Source organism: Palaemon carinicauda, chromosome 8 (genome assembly GCF_036898095.1).
Source record: "Palaemon carinicauda isolate YSFRI2023 chromosome 8, ASM3689809v2, whole genome shotgun sequence".
In the NCBI taxonomy this organism is placed as follows: Eukaryota; Metazoa; Arthropoda; class Malacostraca; order Decapoda; family Palaemonidae; genus Palaemon; species Palaemon carinicauda.
This window is the reverse complement of record NC_090732.1, coordinates 143007663-143023556: the sequence shown is the minus strand read 5'-3', so window position 1 is coordinate 143023556 and position 15894 is coordinate 143007663. Positions and strand designations below refer to the sequence as shown.

General features: G+C 48.5%; 1 protein-coding gene across 4 annotated transcripts in view; it reads right to left on the bottom strand.

The window, feature by feature from the left end:
• The window catches only part of Polr3A (RNA polymerase III subunit A), a 342849-nt gene that overhangs the window by 131534 nt on the left and 195421 nt on the right, over window positions 1–15894 (bottom strand). For all 4 annotated transcript variants that reach the window (XM_068379133.1, XM_068379131.1, XM_068379132.1 and 1 more), the window contains exons 6-8: window positions 10948–11081; window positions 10394–10565; window positions 3236–3373 (exon numbers count right to left, since the gene is read on the bottom strand). In XM_068379133.1, the coding sequence (XP_068235234.1) occupies window positions 3236–3373; window positions 10394–10565; window positions 10948–11081 (444 nt within the window). The remainder of the gene's footprint in view (window positions 1–3235; window positions 3374–10393; window positions 10566–10947; window positions 11082–15894) is intronic.

The window sequence follows — 15894 nt, the reverse complement described above, 5'->3', positions numbered from 1 at the left end:
CGCGTAGGTGAAGGATGGCGCGCTGGCGAACGCTGGCGAGCAGGGGAAGAGATTACCTTCCCTTCTGCGCCCAGATCCGAAGATCGTGGGCGCGCAGGAGATCGTTGGCGCGCAGGAGATCGTTGGCGCGCAGGCAAGTGCTGGCGCGTAGGAGAGCGCTGGCGCGCAGGAGATCATGGGCATCAGGATGAGGGCGCGCTGGCGAGCAGGAGAGCGTTGGCGCACAGGTGAGCGCTGACGCGCAGGTGAGCACTGGCGTGTAGGTGAGCGCTGGCACGCAGGAGAGCGCTGGCGCGCAGGAGAGCACTGGCGCGCAGGAGAGCGCTGACGCGCTATCACAGGATCAGCTATAGAGCGCTTGCGCTCAATTGTGCACTGGCGCGCAGGCAAACGAAGGCGCGCAGGGGATACCTGGCGCGTAAGGGACTTAGTCACATTGTGAGAAAGTTCCTTGTGCCCCGAAGGGACCGATGCCCGTTTAAAAACAGGGTTCATAGGCGCCCACAGCGCACCAGCGGCCAGGAACGGCGACGGCAGGTCAGCAGGTCTGGCGGGTGAAAGGTCGGCGTGTCTTCTGTAAAGACGACCTTTCACCAAAGGAGATCGCGACCGATCTGTGGAGAGGTCCAGGGATGTAGCTGACAGGGTCGGTGATCGACGGCGAGGTTCCTCTGCGGCGGACTGCGGGGATGACGAGCCGAAGAGGCGCCTCCTAACACCCTTGTGAGGTGAAGGAAGTCCTCTACGGCAAAGAGGAAGGCGGGGTTTACGCCTTATACGCCCTCTGGGGGCCGTGGGGTCAGCAGGCTGACCAGCAGTCCTCCGAAGAGGAGTCTGTGTTAGTGAACTCCCCCGAGGGGGAGAATCACCGGCAGGAGAGACCGTTGGACTTAGTTCCTCCCTTGAAGGATGTTTGGAGGGGGGAACTAAGCCTTCAGCTACATCAGGAGCAGAGGTTTTATACAACTCATCAGAAGCCTCTGCCACAACAACATCGACGATAGACAGAGGATCGACCTCTGCTAGAGTCGGCGATTGTTTGACAGCTGCTCCCAATTTGATCATGTCAAACAAGGCTTCCTTGGAAGGCGAACCCTGAAGCCCCAAGGAAGCCCAAAGCTGCAACAAATCATGATTAATTACATTGATATTAGACATTAAATCCTCCCCCGGGGGAGGAGGAGGAGCTGCCTCGCTATGGAAGGCAACTCCCTCTCCCAAACCCCGAAATCAGTCAACAGAACTGCGGCCTACGCTACCGCTCAACAGTTTCTCGAAAGAAACCGATCGAGTGGGAGCTTCGGAGGAGGTTTGGGGCACAGAAGAAGAGCCCTTGGGATTTTCTCCTTTCAAAGAAATCTTCGAAGGAGAAATATCCCGCCTGGACTACTTCTTCCGGCGCCGGGAAAACCTCTCCCACTGGAAGGTAGACCACTTCCTACACTCACCACATACGATACTCTCACCACACCGTTGGCCCCTACAGTAAGGACACAAGGTGTGTGGGTCTGTTTCGACCGCCGACATATAAGTTCCACAAGGGCGGTCAGGTAAACCGGGACACTTACGCATCGCAGAGGCCAACTTCACAAACACTCTGTCAAAAAAAAAACCAACAAAAGATTAGTAATGGCTGCCAGAGAAGGCGAGGGTGACAGCGGACACGTCCGTCTAGCACCCGAGCCGAGAGCAATAGTGAGCTCAGCACAGGTGTGTGTGTGTGGGGGCGGGGGGGTAGCAAGCTACCCTCCCTACCCCCCCACTAGTAAACCCTCATTAAAATTCTAATGGCTCGTCATTTCAGCTACACCGAAAGTAATTACCCATATTAAATAGCGGGGTTTGTATTTCAGTTACGGAACAAACTTATTTTTAGAGAGGTGCAGTATGGTCTACAAGACCCCCGCCTCTTCCCTGGAGACATTTGATTCTCACTGAGTATAGAAGATGGCAGCTTAGCGCTAAGTAGCACGAAAGTAGCATTGTCTCCAGTTTTAGCATTGGTTTTCATTGATAAAGTCATCAGTTACCAGACAGTTTTCAGCATTAGATGTGCTGTGATGGGTTCAATAGAGTCTGAACCTATGGTTTCACTTGTACACACTCAGTCCATGCTTTACGCATTGAAACACTGGCCCTAGAATAGGGAAGACACTATATCTTTGGTATTTTTATGTTGAATTGGATTCCCTGTTATAGCCATTACAGGTAAATCTTTGGATATACTGTATCTCCCGAAAAATAGGTTTTTCTTCATCAAAACCCCTTTTTGTGTAATCCTTCTAACAAAATAATAAACATTCAATAGAACAAATAAATAAAACTAAAAGCATAATATTGTTACAGGTAAAAAAAATATATCCACAGTACTTTATCCAGTAGATATTAGAACAACAGTACTTAATTCATTGATTCTGAGAACAAATAAACCAAACTAAAAGCATAATCTTGGAGTTAATAAATATTAAACAAATACCACTGTATTTTTTCATTATTATTATTATCATTAATTATCAATAATTAACTATTAATCATTATAATTATTATTCTTATTATTATTATTTGCTAAGCTACAACCCTAGATAGAAAAGCAGCATGCTGTAGGGCCAAGGGGGTCCAACAGGGAAAATAGCCCAGTGAGTAAAGGAAATAAGGAAATAAACAAACTACAAGAGAGGTAATTAACAATCAAAATAAAATGTTTTCAGAACAGTAACATTACAATAAATCGTTCATATATAAACTATAAAAACCTAAAAAAAAAAACAAGAAGAAGAAAAATAAGATAGAATAGTGTGTCTGATTGTACCCTCAAGCAAGAGAACTCTACCCCAAGACAATGGAAGACCATGATACAGAGGCTATGGCACTACCTAGACAAGAGAACAATGGTTTGATTTTGGAATGTCCTTCTCCAAGAAGAGGTGCTCCCCAAAGCTAAAGAGTCTCTTCTACCCAAACCATGAGGAAAGAAGCCACTGAACAATTACAGTACAGTAGTTAACCCCTTGAGTGAAGAAGAATTGTTTGGCAATCTCTGTGTTGTCAGGTGTATGAGGACAGAGGAAAATATGTAAAGAATAGGCCAGACTATTTGGTGTATATCTAAGCAAAAGGAAAATGAGCCATAACCACAGAGAAGGATGCAATGTAGTAATGTCTGGCCAGTCAAAGAACGGATGCTTGGTGCCCTAGCCAACCTACTACTTACAAAGTAGATATTAAAAGTACTTACCTCATTGATCCTGAGATTTGGGTCAGGTGATATCACAGTTCGACTAGAAAAATCTACACGCTTTCCAGATAAATTTCCTCTAAAACGTCCCTGTTTTCCTTTCAATCTCTGGACAAAACCTCGAGAATTCTTTTTGGCCTGAGGAAATACAAAATGTATCAAATGGGAAAATAGCCTAACAAAAATATCATATAATTATTGAACTTTTAAACAGTATATTCATAAGATCATAAAGCATGGTTTTAAAATCAGCTGCTTAAAACCTATTTCAATAGTCTACTTCTCAAATTTTTTTGACAAACAATTCTCTAAAATAACACTAAATAACAAATCCAATAAACTCAATAAAAAATTTAACATGAATCATGTATGGATTTCAAAAAGCCTATACCACATAGGCCTACTTAGATAATAAAACTACTAAAGATGCCTACCCCTGGAATTTGATTCTTATGATAATTCCATATGGACACTATTCATAAATTTATCCCATTAGGTGATACCACACTATCATTTTAAATATGAAGGCACCATACATTTTGAAAACACACCAAAAGCAAAACATTCTTCAATAGATGCTGAGATTTCCATACAGCCACACTTACAAACACTAAACTACCCTAAAAATATTAACAAAAAATTTATAACTTTTTAAATCACAAATTTTAGGTAATTTGTATTTTTCCTAACAGTACTTGCCTCAAACTACTTTCTTAGCAGGATCTGGGATCTCCTCAATAACCGACCAAGAATTTTGCGTAGTTCCCCCTCTCTCCGTTACCTTGTCCGGGCGCTTCAGGGCGGAGGGATACTCGCCCTGGGGAGCCCCGGGGTCAGCGCGTGAGGAAACGCTGCTAGGTCGTCAGTAAGCGTATGTTTTAAGTCCTCCTCGAACTCCTGTAAGATACTCGGGGTTGGATGGGTGGGCCATAACCCGAAAGTAGTTCGAGGTAAGTACTGTTAGGAAAATACAAATTACCTAAAATTTGTGTTTTGTTCCAACACGGAGTACTTACCTCGAACTACTTTCTAAGGAGACTTATACTTTAGGAGGGAGTGGCTTACAGGCCGGAATATCCCAAAACATCCTGGGGCACGAGACCTAGATAGGAGGCTAGGTCTAGACGACCCAGTGGAGAGGGAGGAGAGCAGGGGAAAGCACGCAAAAGTCTACCTTATGTACAACTCACCTTTTTATATAATCCGGACATGGTGTTCCTCAACGTCCATCTCTCACATGGAAGGAGGATAGGAAAGGGAGGGAAGGGAGAGGGTAGCAAGGAAGGGGGGAGTAAGGAGGAACTTGTGTCGCTTGCGATTACTTCCCACGGCTACCCGGGGCCCAAAAATCACTAAACATGTTGCATGGCCGAAATTACTGGCCCAATGGAGAAGGCATCCAGGGACTTTCTCGTACAATCCTTCAGGTAGTGGGCTGTAAAGGTGGATTGTCTGGTCCAAGTACCTGCTCTTAAGATTTGGCCCACTGCCATGTTGGTGTCAAAGGCCAGGGACATGCTAAGGGCTCTAATATCATGGGGTCGCGGGGTCCCAGGAACCGTGGAACCATCACTTTCGTACGCTCTTTTGATAACCTGCCGGAGCCAGAAGGATATAGTGTTCTTAGAAACTGCTTTCTTGACTGGGCCTGAGGATACAAACAAACTTTTGATAGCTGGTCTCAGTTTGGATATTCTACCGAGATATTTCCTGATAGTCCTCACGGGACACAAAAGTAGGTCTTCCGGTTTGTCCGAGCGCGGAATAGCTGGAATAGAGAATTCCTCGAACCTAGGATCAGCAATTGCTGGGTTCTGGGTCTTGGCCACGAATTCCAGCAAGAACCTAAAAAACATATCCTTCCACCCTTTCGAGTGTGAGACTTCGAAGGACAAGCCGTGGAGTTCACTCACCCGTTTGGCTGAGGCAAGACCTAGCAAGAATACAGCTTTGAGGGTGAGGTCCTTGTCTAGGATGTCTTTAAGAGGATCGAAGGGAGGCCTCGAGAGAGCCCTGAGGACCTTGGCTACATCCCACTGGGGAACCCTTGAGGAGCGAGGGTCACAAGACTGTTCAAAACTTTTGATGAGCATGGAGATGTGGCGAGAAGCCCCTAGGTTGATGCCCCTGAGTTGGAAAACCTGTCCCAGTGCCGCACAGACTCCTTTGATGGCTGGAATGGAGACTCCAAGGTCATCCCTCAGGTGAACCAAGAAGTCTGCAATACTGTACTATGGACCGACGTGTCTAAGGGCCGCAGATTCTGTGTGGCACACCATTTAACAAAAGTGGCCCACTTGGCTTGGTACACTACGCACGAGGACTTCCGGAGATACCCCGACATCCTGGAAGAAGTCTTATCCGAGAATCTCTCTTTCCTTAGCAGGCGCTTGATAACCTCCACGCGTGTAACCTCAGGCCCAGGGGGTTTTCGTGTAGCCTTAGAAACTGAGGTTGACTTAGCAGGTCTTCTCTTGCTGGAAGGGGCCACGGAGGAAGGGTGGACAGGTCCTGTAGATCCGTGAACCACTCCCTCTCCGGCCACCAGGGCACTACCAAAGTCATCTTTGTAGACCTTGACTGCCTTAGCCTGTTGAGCACCTGCCTGATGATCCCGAAGGGGGGAAAGGCGTAAATGTTGTGATCGTCCCACGAGTGTTGGAAGGCGTCTTCGAACGCTGCTGTCGGATCTGGTACCGGGGAGCAGAATACGGGTAGCTGTGCATTGAGCCTTGTGGCGAACAGGTCTATCACCAGGGAGCCCCAAAGCTGGAGAGCCTCCTGTGCCACCAGCAGATGAAGAGACCATTCCGACCCTACTACCTGTCCTGTCCTGCTGAGGCCGTCGGTCAGGACGTTTCTCCTTCCCGGAATGAACCTGGCTATGAGCAGAATGTGGTTCATTTCGGTCCATTCCAGGATCTGAGCTGTGAGGTTGCACAGTTCCCTTGATCTTAGGCCTCCTTGTTTCTTGATGTACGCCACTACCGTGGCGTTGTCGCACATGAGTGCCACCGAGTTTCCCCAAAGAAGAAGGGCGAATGTCGCCAGGGCCTTTTGTACTGCCATGAGCTCGAGCAGATTGATATGTCGGGTTCTTTCCTCCATTGACCACTTTCCCTCAGCTGTTTCTTCGAGGAGATGAGCTCCCCACCCCTCTTTTGATGCGTCCGTGAAGAGCAGCATCTCCGGAGGAGCGGAAGCAAACGGTATCCCACCAGAGGAGCATGCCCTTGGAGGACGGGGACACCCTGACTACCTTCTGCAGGGACTCCTCCGCTGACCAGAGGTCCTTCAGGTTCCACTGTATTGGTCGTAGCTTGAGCCTCCCTTGCGGAACCAATTTCTCCAGCGAGACCAGGTGTCCCACGAGTCTCTGCCAATCCTTGGCTCTCATTGGAGTGTCTGCTAGAAACGGGCGAATCACTCGGTCTAGGTTGTCCAGCCTCTCCTGGGAGGGAAACGTTCTCGCCCGCTGGGAGACCAGGACCATCCCTAGGTATGTCCTCCTGGTGGCTGGGACTAACTGGGACTTTTTGAGGTTGATTGTAATCCCGAGTTCCCTGCAGAACTGTACAAGTTGTGTGCCCTGATCCTTTAAGACTGCCTCTGAGGCTGAAAGCAGCAACCAGTCGTCGAGGTATCTGATCAGCCTGATGCCCTGTTTGTGTGCCCAGACTGATACCAGGGTGAACACCCTCGTGAACACCTACAGAGCTGTTGACAGGCCGAAGCAGAGGGTCTTGAACTGTAGGTACTGGGAACCCCACCTTACTCTGAGGAACTTCCTGCTGGAGGGGTGTACAGGGATTTGAAAATATGCATCCTTGAGATCCAGGGACATCATGAAATCCCCTTCTCTCAAGGCCGCCAGCACTGACTTTGGCGTGTCTATCTTGAAGGAGGTCTTCTTGATAAACTTGTTCAGAGCCGAGAGGTCGATGACTGGCCTCCAGCCTCCCCTAGCTTTCTCTACCAGGAAGAGCCTGCTGTAGAATCCTGGGGAAGGTTCGTGGACGGGCTGTAGAGCTCCCTTGTTCAACATGGCCTCCACTTCCACTTGCAGGGCTGCTCTCTTCTCGGTGTCTTTGGGTGCTAGCCACTCTGCTCGATGTTTGGGGATCAGAGGGGGTGGATCTGACAGGAAGGGAATTCTGTATCCCTCCCTGAGGACTGTCACCGTCCATGGATCCGCACCGTTGTCTTGCCATGCTTGTCAATATCGTTTGAGGCACCCCCACTTGAAGCGTGGGAAGGCGTAGGGGGCCTCTCTCCCTATCTCCTTCTGGGGAGACGGTTAGAACGGACTCTCCTTGAGCCTGACTATTTAGGTCTAAAGGAGGCCTGGGTTGGGGCACCGCTCCTTCTGGAGGGCCGTGGGGATTGGTGCCAGAAAGAGGAGGAGGCCTCCTGCCTAGCCGGAGGCGTAGGCGGGTAGGCCCCCATCCGCTGACGATCTTCTATGTGAGGGCCGCCTTGACACCTGCTGCCTGGGCTCGGCCAAATTCTTTAATTTTCCGACCCTCCCTAGTGTCTCCGCAACTACCTGAAGGGGCAACACGGTCTCGCCCCAGACAGGGGAGTTCCTTAGGAATTATGCTTCTCGCTCGGGGAGCCTACAGGGCAGCCTGTTCAGCACCTTGTCCCTTCTTCTCAGAACCCAGTTCGCTGTCTGGGTAAGGGACTGGAAGGTGAGAAACTTCATCGCCTTGCCCCCCAGCGGATTAGTTCTTGTAACAGGGCCTGGTTCTTTGGAACTGATAGGTCGTGCGCCAGTTGAAACCCTGCTAGGGTGCACACCCACCAGTTCAGCCATGAGGTTACGTTAACTATATCCTGGGCGGTGTCCTCCATCATGGCGGCCTCTGCTTGTGAGAACATCACCGGTGCGTTAAGGCTCCGCTCATCGGTGTTGCCCTGGTTCAGGGTAGCGACGGCCTCTTCTAGTGTGCGGGGCCCTGAGTGTCGCCCATCTGGTACATAAAACTTCTTTTGGGTTCTAAGTCTCGGCAGGAATTTAAAGGAACCCTGGGCTCTTAGCGGGTTTTTCGGGCCTGACACAAAACGATCTACATGCTCCATCCACAGAGCAACATCGGGCACTAAGGGTAGGATCAGGGATGGTTTCTGTTGGACAGCATTGTCAACCACCCTGCCCAGACCTGACAGCCAAGCTTGTTCTGACGAAGGCTGAGGCTCGTCCAGCCTATGGTGGTGACGAATTAGGGCCAGAACCTTCCTAAATGACGAAACCTCTTCCGGGGAGCACTCGCCTGTGTCCAGCAACTCCTCTACTATCTGCACCTCCGTGTCGGAAGCATCCTCAAACACGGAGGGATCCGTGGGAGCGGAAGCATCCTTTCCCTCTTGACAGGTTGGTGGAGCGGCTGCCTCCGTCGCGGATAGAGTCGCCGGGGCAGGGGTAGCTGTCGTGGGTCTACCCCCTCCCGGGGAAATCCAGATGGCGCTGCTTGATGGTCGTGGCAGTGGCAGGTTCCGTAACTTGGACGGAGCCGCTGCGACGAAGTGGCTGGGGGCCGAGCCGCCGGGTCTCATCCGCGGAAGTTCCTGTCGAGCGGATGGAGCCGATGACTTGCCGGGTAGGGGTAACTGAAAGTGTGCCAACGGATGCACCCGACGAGCAGGCGGAGCCGAAGAGACACTGGGCACGGGCACGGAAGCGGCTCCAGCGGCCACCAAGGAAGGCATTGGGACGGCAGCCGTCTTGCTCGACCCACGATGGTGGGGAGCCACTCTAACAAACCTCTTCCTCGAGGAACTCTTCTTCTTATTCTTCCTTCTCGAGGATTTCGACCTCTTCCTAGCCGGGCTGGCATAGGAGTTAGCTCTTCTTCTTCTGGACCTCTTCCGCTTCTTTCTGGCGTCCTGGCCGCTGGAGTCCTCCGATGAGAAAGAGCTGTAGGTCGAGAAGCTGTCCGAGGAGGAAGAGCTGTCTGAATCCTCTGACTCTATCACGAGTCTTCTAGGGCCCTTGGTCTGGATACCGCGGTCAAGGGTTCCATGAAGTCCGGCGGAAGCATAGCTGAGGGCGCCAGGGGCGTGCGGAAAGCGGCTCGAGAGGGAAACCATCCCTCGGACTCCTCTTCCTGCCGCATAGGGGACCTGAAGGGCATCCTAGGCGCTGTCCAAACAATGGAGTCGGGGTCCGAAGAACACGTGGTCCGCTTTTCTTTGTCCCGACCGCCCCGGAACCCACTGAACCTGAAAAACACTGCCACGATGGGGGGGGGGGTTAGGCGCTGTCTCGGGCTTCCCACACACCGGGTCTTCACTTGAGACAGGTCCTGCAGGCACCAGGCCTTCGTCCACAACACAAACTTCCGCCACAATAGCAGACCCCCCACTCATCTGCGTAGGCCCCTCTTTAACAAACTCCCCGACATCAGACTCATGGGGAACGGCAATGGGCCATTTCCCCGCAACGGACTTACCTCGTCCCCTACTCTGGGTAGGGGAAGGTGAAGGAGAACCTCTCTCCGAAGGCGCTGAGGGCAACGTTAGCGGCGAGGTGATGCCCACCTTTTTGAGAGATCTCTTGGGTGCCTTTTTCTTCTTCGTGGCGAACAAGGACCACTGAAGTTCTGGCCAGGAGTCGCACTCCGGGCACATGGAGGAAGGGGAACACTTATTTCCTCGACACGAGGCGCACAGCGTGTGCGGGTCTACATCCACCTTGGACAGCCATGCCCCGCAAGACTTACCAGCTTTGGGCCCAGGACAACGACGCTGGGATTCCATAATAATGAAACGCGAACACGCAAGCAACACAAGAACACAAGGGAAAGCTAAGGAACACAAAGGGAACACGTGGTGCACAAGGGATGAGGAACACAAAGGAACACGTGGTACACAAGGTGATCGGACGGGATAAGTGAGAGAGAGCGGTGAGATGATATCTACGCCGCGACCAGACGCTTACTGGCGACCTAGCAGCGCTTCCTCACGCGCTGAACCCGGGGCGCCCCAGGGAAAGTATCCTTCCGCCCCGACAAGGTAATGGAGAGAGGGGGAACTACGCAAAATTCTTGGTCGGTTAATGAGGAGATCCCAGATCCTCCTAAGAAAGTAGTTCGAGGTAAGTACTCCGTGTTGGAACAAATGATTTTTAATTACAAAGCACACGCACATAGTACTTACCATGGAGAGATCATGTGGGACTGATATTTCTGAATTTATTAGGAATGCAACATGTAGTTGTAATGCTTCCCAAGAATCTTGGATGCTTTGTACCTTTCCTGCACTACGTTTATTCAAAAGATTGCTCAAAAATACAATTTCTGCCAACATAACTGTGATATCGTCCTCATTTCTAGAAAAAAAAATATCTATTGTTATTTTCATATCATTTGCAAAATAAATTAAGTTTTGAAAAATAATTCCATTAGAGTATGAAATAAACATGAAATATATATAAATGCACATGTTCATAATGTATAGCAGTCAAAATAAAATATGTATCGAAGTAGTAAAACCAGACCAAGTAATATACAAAAACACAGTTTGCTTTAATAAGTTTCATAATTGAATCACAAGAAATTGTAAGTTTTCAGTTATAATTTATAAGTTCAGGAAAACAGGACACAATAGATAACATTTTAACAGATTTTACCCTTACAAAACTGCAGAAATTCAGATTCAAACATGTTCAGGTAACTGTATTTCTAGTAGTGCAAATCAATAATTAAACTTACGTTCCTGCCTTTAATTCTGATATCACTGATGGACGTATGCAGTTAGGAGGAACCAACAATCTTGTTAGAATTAAATCTTTAGGGTGAGAAAAACGCTGATCCATGCACAATAATGGAAGATCAACTAGAGGAATCTGAAATATGTATAAAAAAAAACTCTGAAGAAATCACAAACTTTTCAAACTTTTCAATTAAATTCTTAAAAGCTAGGCAGTATTGCTCTCCTAGGTATTTACCCCACAATAATATTTTACTACACAAATATGAGGTTATACAATATTGTGCATGAGAAACCTAAATGAGATTGCACTTGTAATAATTTATTATTTCTGCTAATATCATAAATTTTTAAAGTAATTTGTATTTTTCCCAGCCATATTTCAATTAGGGAGATTGATTCAGCGCGAGCTGGATACGGTCATTAACATTTGATTATAAGAGGTTACTGATATCAGCTGGTGTTTGTGTGTGGGGCGAATAACCCCATTCCCTTTCCAGCCAGAGAGCCTTCACTTTTGACCTTTTGGCTCAGGAAGGAGAGGGATGGTTGAGGAATGAAGTTGGCTTAAAGGACTAAAGTTTGTATGGTTAGGGGAAAAACACAAATTACTTGAAAAATTTGTGATTTGTTCCTACGTGGCGTATAAACCCTCGTCCCTTAATTAGGGAAACTCACTGCTTAGTGAGTTGGAAGTCCCCTTGTAACCTAAATGGGAAGATTCATTTTCTTCCCTGCAAATGATCACCATTTGATTTGTGCCGAAGGAAAGCAATGACCCCAACAACCTCCTACTTGACTTCCATAGGGATGAAAGGCTGATAGGACCTGGGCTTGCATGTACAGTACCCAGTCAAACATATCCTTCCATCGAAGTGGATATTAATTGAAAACACACCTTGTATGATGATTAATGGGTTGGATCTACTATCACCCAGCTCGTTAAAGGGGAATAGGAGAAATACTTCTTTAGACCTAAAGAATGAAACTCTGAAGCATAACTTACCAGCATCAGGTACATCTAGCATGTAACGTTTCGAAAGCTTGGTCCCCAAGAGGGAAACGGAAGAATGAAGAAGAGCAAGTTATACTACCGTTAATTCCAGAATTACATCTACAGATTATCATAGACAAAATGCATCCTAGTCACGTGTGGGAGCTGGGTTGGTTACGCAACTACTTGAGCTGCCACCACAGGTCTAAGCATAAAGGTGTCAAAGGACTTGTGGATATACTGTCGCAAGTAAAAGACAATGAAAGTAGTCGGTTTTTTCCAGACACCGGCCTTCAACAATTGGCCTAATGACAGGTTTCTTGGCAGGTTTTCTAATGAAGGCAAGCGTAGGGCTAATACCCGACTTCATGAGCTCTGGCCCTAGTTAGTGCCTCGGCCCTTGTCAGTCGAGACGTATGCTCTACGGATCGTCTCACGAAGCCAAAAAAAAGACAGTATTCTTAGACACCTCTTTCTTGGACTTACCAGTGCTAATGAAAAGCCTCTGACACTCAGTCTTAAGATGTTGGGTCCTTCTCAGACAGCATCGCAGAGCCCTCACAGGACACAAGAGCATCTCCTCTCGATCACCACCAGATGCCTCACGAAGAGAGGGCATGGAAAAGGATTTTAACCTGGGGTAACGCACCAACGGGTTACGGGTTTTGTACATAAAGTCAGGTACGAAACTGAAAGAGCCCTCCTTCCACCCCTGTGTGTGGGTGCCTAAATAAGAGAGACCACACAACTCTCTTTGCCGATGCTAAAGCTAGCAAAAAGACAGTCTTGAGACTCTGATCCCTGTCTGACAACCTCCTCAAAGGCTTGAACGGGGTACATGGAGAGCCTTGAGGACTAAAGTCACGACCCAACTCAGGGGCCCTAGATTGAGAGGTGGACAAGACAGCTGGAAGCTCCTCATGAGCATAGATAACTCCCAGTAAGTGGAAAATTCTATATCCTTCAGTCAGAAGACTATACTCAAGGCTAAGAGGTACCCTTTGACAACTTCGAAAGCGAGGTGCTTCTCTTGGCGAAGTTAGATGAGGAAATTGACAATCAGTAGTACAGTTGCTCCGACTAGAGAAATATCACTACTACGACACCAATCACAGATGATAACCCACTTAGCCTGGTAGGCAGCTGTAGAAGACCTCAGAGGTATCCAGACATCTGTGCAGTTCCCCAATCCTCCTTTGACGCATCTGAGAACAGTTACATGTCCAGAGGCAGAGAGTTGAGTGGAAATCCAATGGTGAGGTTCTTTTCATTGAGCCAACAGGACAGATCGGCCCAAACCTCTTGCCCAAATGAAACAGGATGGAACGGGGAATCCCTGTCTGCTGACCAGTGGTCCTTCAGACACCATTGAAGGGATCTCTGATAAAGGTGCCCTTGTGGAACAAGCTCCTCCAACAAGGAGAGGTGACCGAGAAGACATTGGCAGTGCTGAGCTGGTACTTTTGTCTTGGACAGGACCAATTGTGTAACCTCCCCAAGAATGCTGATGTAATAGTCTGATGAAGAGACTCTCCCTCCTGTCGTATCTATCAGCAGGACCAGATACTTCAAACTTTACTTGGGTATGAAATTTTACTTCCCCCTGATCTCAATCCTGTAGCAACTGCCTCTTTGAGGAGGCCAGTATCAACCAATTGTCGAGATACATAAATAGAAGTATCCCTCCAGAATGGGACCAAGCGGCTGCCAAGACGAACACACGAATGAACATCTGTGGAGCCGTACACAGTCCGAAGCATAGAGTCTTGAATTGGTACACAGTACTACAGAGGAAAAAGCAGAGATACTTCCAAGAGGACTAATAAACGGGTACTTGAAAGTATGCATCATTCAGGTCTACCGAATGCATGAAATCTGTACTGTTTCCATCCTGCATGTGCTCGAATACACCCTGGAATGGTATCATCCTCTTTACCAGGCTGAGTGACAACTGATTGGTAGAGGAAGGAACAGTCGCCCAGTGTCCTGGATAGAAGGGAGATGGAGGTCGCCGAAGCTCATTCATCAACCTTGGAACAGAAAAAGTACAGAGCCATAGATTTCTGTCACAGCCAGTTACCCAGCCGGCTGGGGCTACCAAGGTAGACAAGGCTTCCAGAATAGCCGGGCTATGGCCTTGCATCGGCTACCTCAGTAGCCCCAGAAAGCCAGTTAGCTGTCACAAGGAGCCCTATCCCATTGATTATGGCTGGCCTTCCTGGACTTCTTCAACCTCTTGCTCTTCTTCTTCAACTTAGAAGAGTCAAAATCAAAGTAGGAGGAAGAGGAACGGCATGCATACTTTTTCCTCTCGCTGGCTCTGCAAGCAGAGCGGTCGAGGTCTTAGCAACCAACGACAATGACACTCCCGAGGGGAGAAACGGCACGGATTGCTCTAACAGGAAGCACAACACTGGGGCATATTGTCACAGGGGAAAGGGTAGGAACACTCACAAGGCTCTGCAACCCCACCACAAGCGGGGCCAAAGGCACAACCACAGACACAGAGGGAGGAGGAACTGGCCCCGGGCAAAAGGGTCGGGGTGACGGACACAGGGGAAGGGATCGTAATCACTGGGTCCAGGTCGAACTTCTCGGTACTGGCACCTTGCCTGCTAAACTTGGAGCTATCTTACCATACTTACCACTCTTCTTCAGCTTGGATGGGAAACCACCAGCCTCCCTGACATTGGGAGAACCACTATGCCCTTCACCACTGGCACACTTGGGACACTTGCAAACGGGGTACCAAGGGAAAAGTGGCCTTGGCTCCTAGCTCCCTCAATAAAGTCATGGAAAACCTACCTAATAAGACGTGAGTAAGCAAGACTTTCTTACATCAAACTCGTGGTCAACAGCCTGCATGGTCACATGCAAAGAATTTTCAGCCTCCAAAGGGGGGCAGCATTCACTCAGGGTTTCCCATACACCAGTGAAATCTTAAAAACTCACCAATGTAGATCCAAGGGCTCCAAGCTCAAGCAGCGCACATCACGGCGACAGATCTAAGAATAGCAGCAGCAGTCGCATCCCCAGAGGAGACCAAAGCCCAAAGCAGCGAAAAACTTAACAGGAGTCTTCTTGGGTGTAGCTCAGAACAACCCCGATAAACGCTTTGTACTTTTCTTCCCCTTGAGATCACATGCCTACCACTGCATAGGAAGCCATGGCCTATACTCACCGCACAGGGATGATTGCAAATAATCATGCCCCCTACAAGAAGCACAGGAGTGTCAAACTACAGCCAGTTTAGCCATAAACTGGTTGCAGCGTCACCATTCCTCCAGCAATCACAAACTTCTTGCTTCCATTCCATCACTTAAACAACCAAAACACTTCATGATAAATAGAAAAATGACAAATTTGTAATCATTTATGTTTTTCCCAACATACAAACATTTCACTATTTATATTGGCCCGGTGGACGTTGTTTGACGTTTCCCACGCCCGATCGTCTTCCATATCCAGGAGGAAATGGAATTCCTCGTGACCCTCCCCTTGACCTTCCCTGTGCTGACAAACAGTGCTTGTACACGGGAGCGATATGCTGCTGTTCTCTTAAGGTAACACCTCAGACTCTCTATCATGAATGGACTGAACCTAGGGTCCAGCACACCCAGATTTTGAGTCTTGGCAATGAACTCAGGGGCGTAGCTGAGAATTACTTCTCCCCATCTCTTTGAGTTGGAGATGGCAGAGGATAGACCGTGGAGCTCACTAACTCTTTAGGCTGAAGCCAAAGCGAGTAGGAACACCGTCTTCCACATGAGGTGGCGATTTGTTGCCTGGCGTAATGGTTCGTTAGGTGGACCCTTCAGGGACTGAAGGACCAGAAGCACGTTCCAAGGAAGAGTTCTAAGTTCCAACTGGGGACAAGCAATCTCATAACTCTGTCCCTATGAATAATTAAAGTTCCAACGAGGAGGAAATATCTACTCCTTTCATTTTAAAGGCA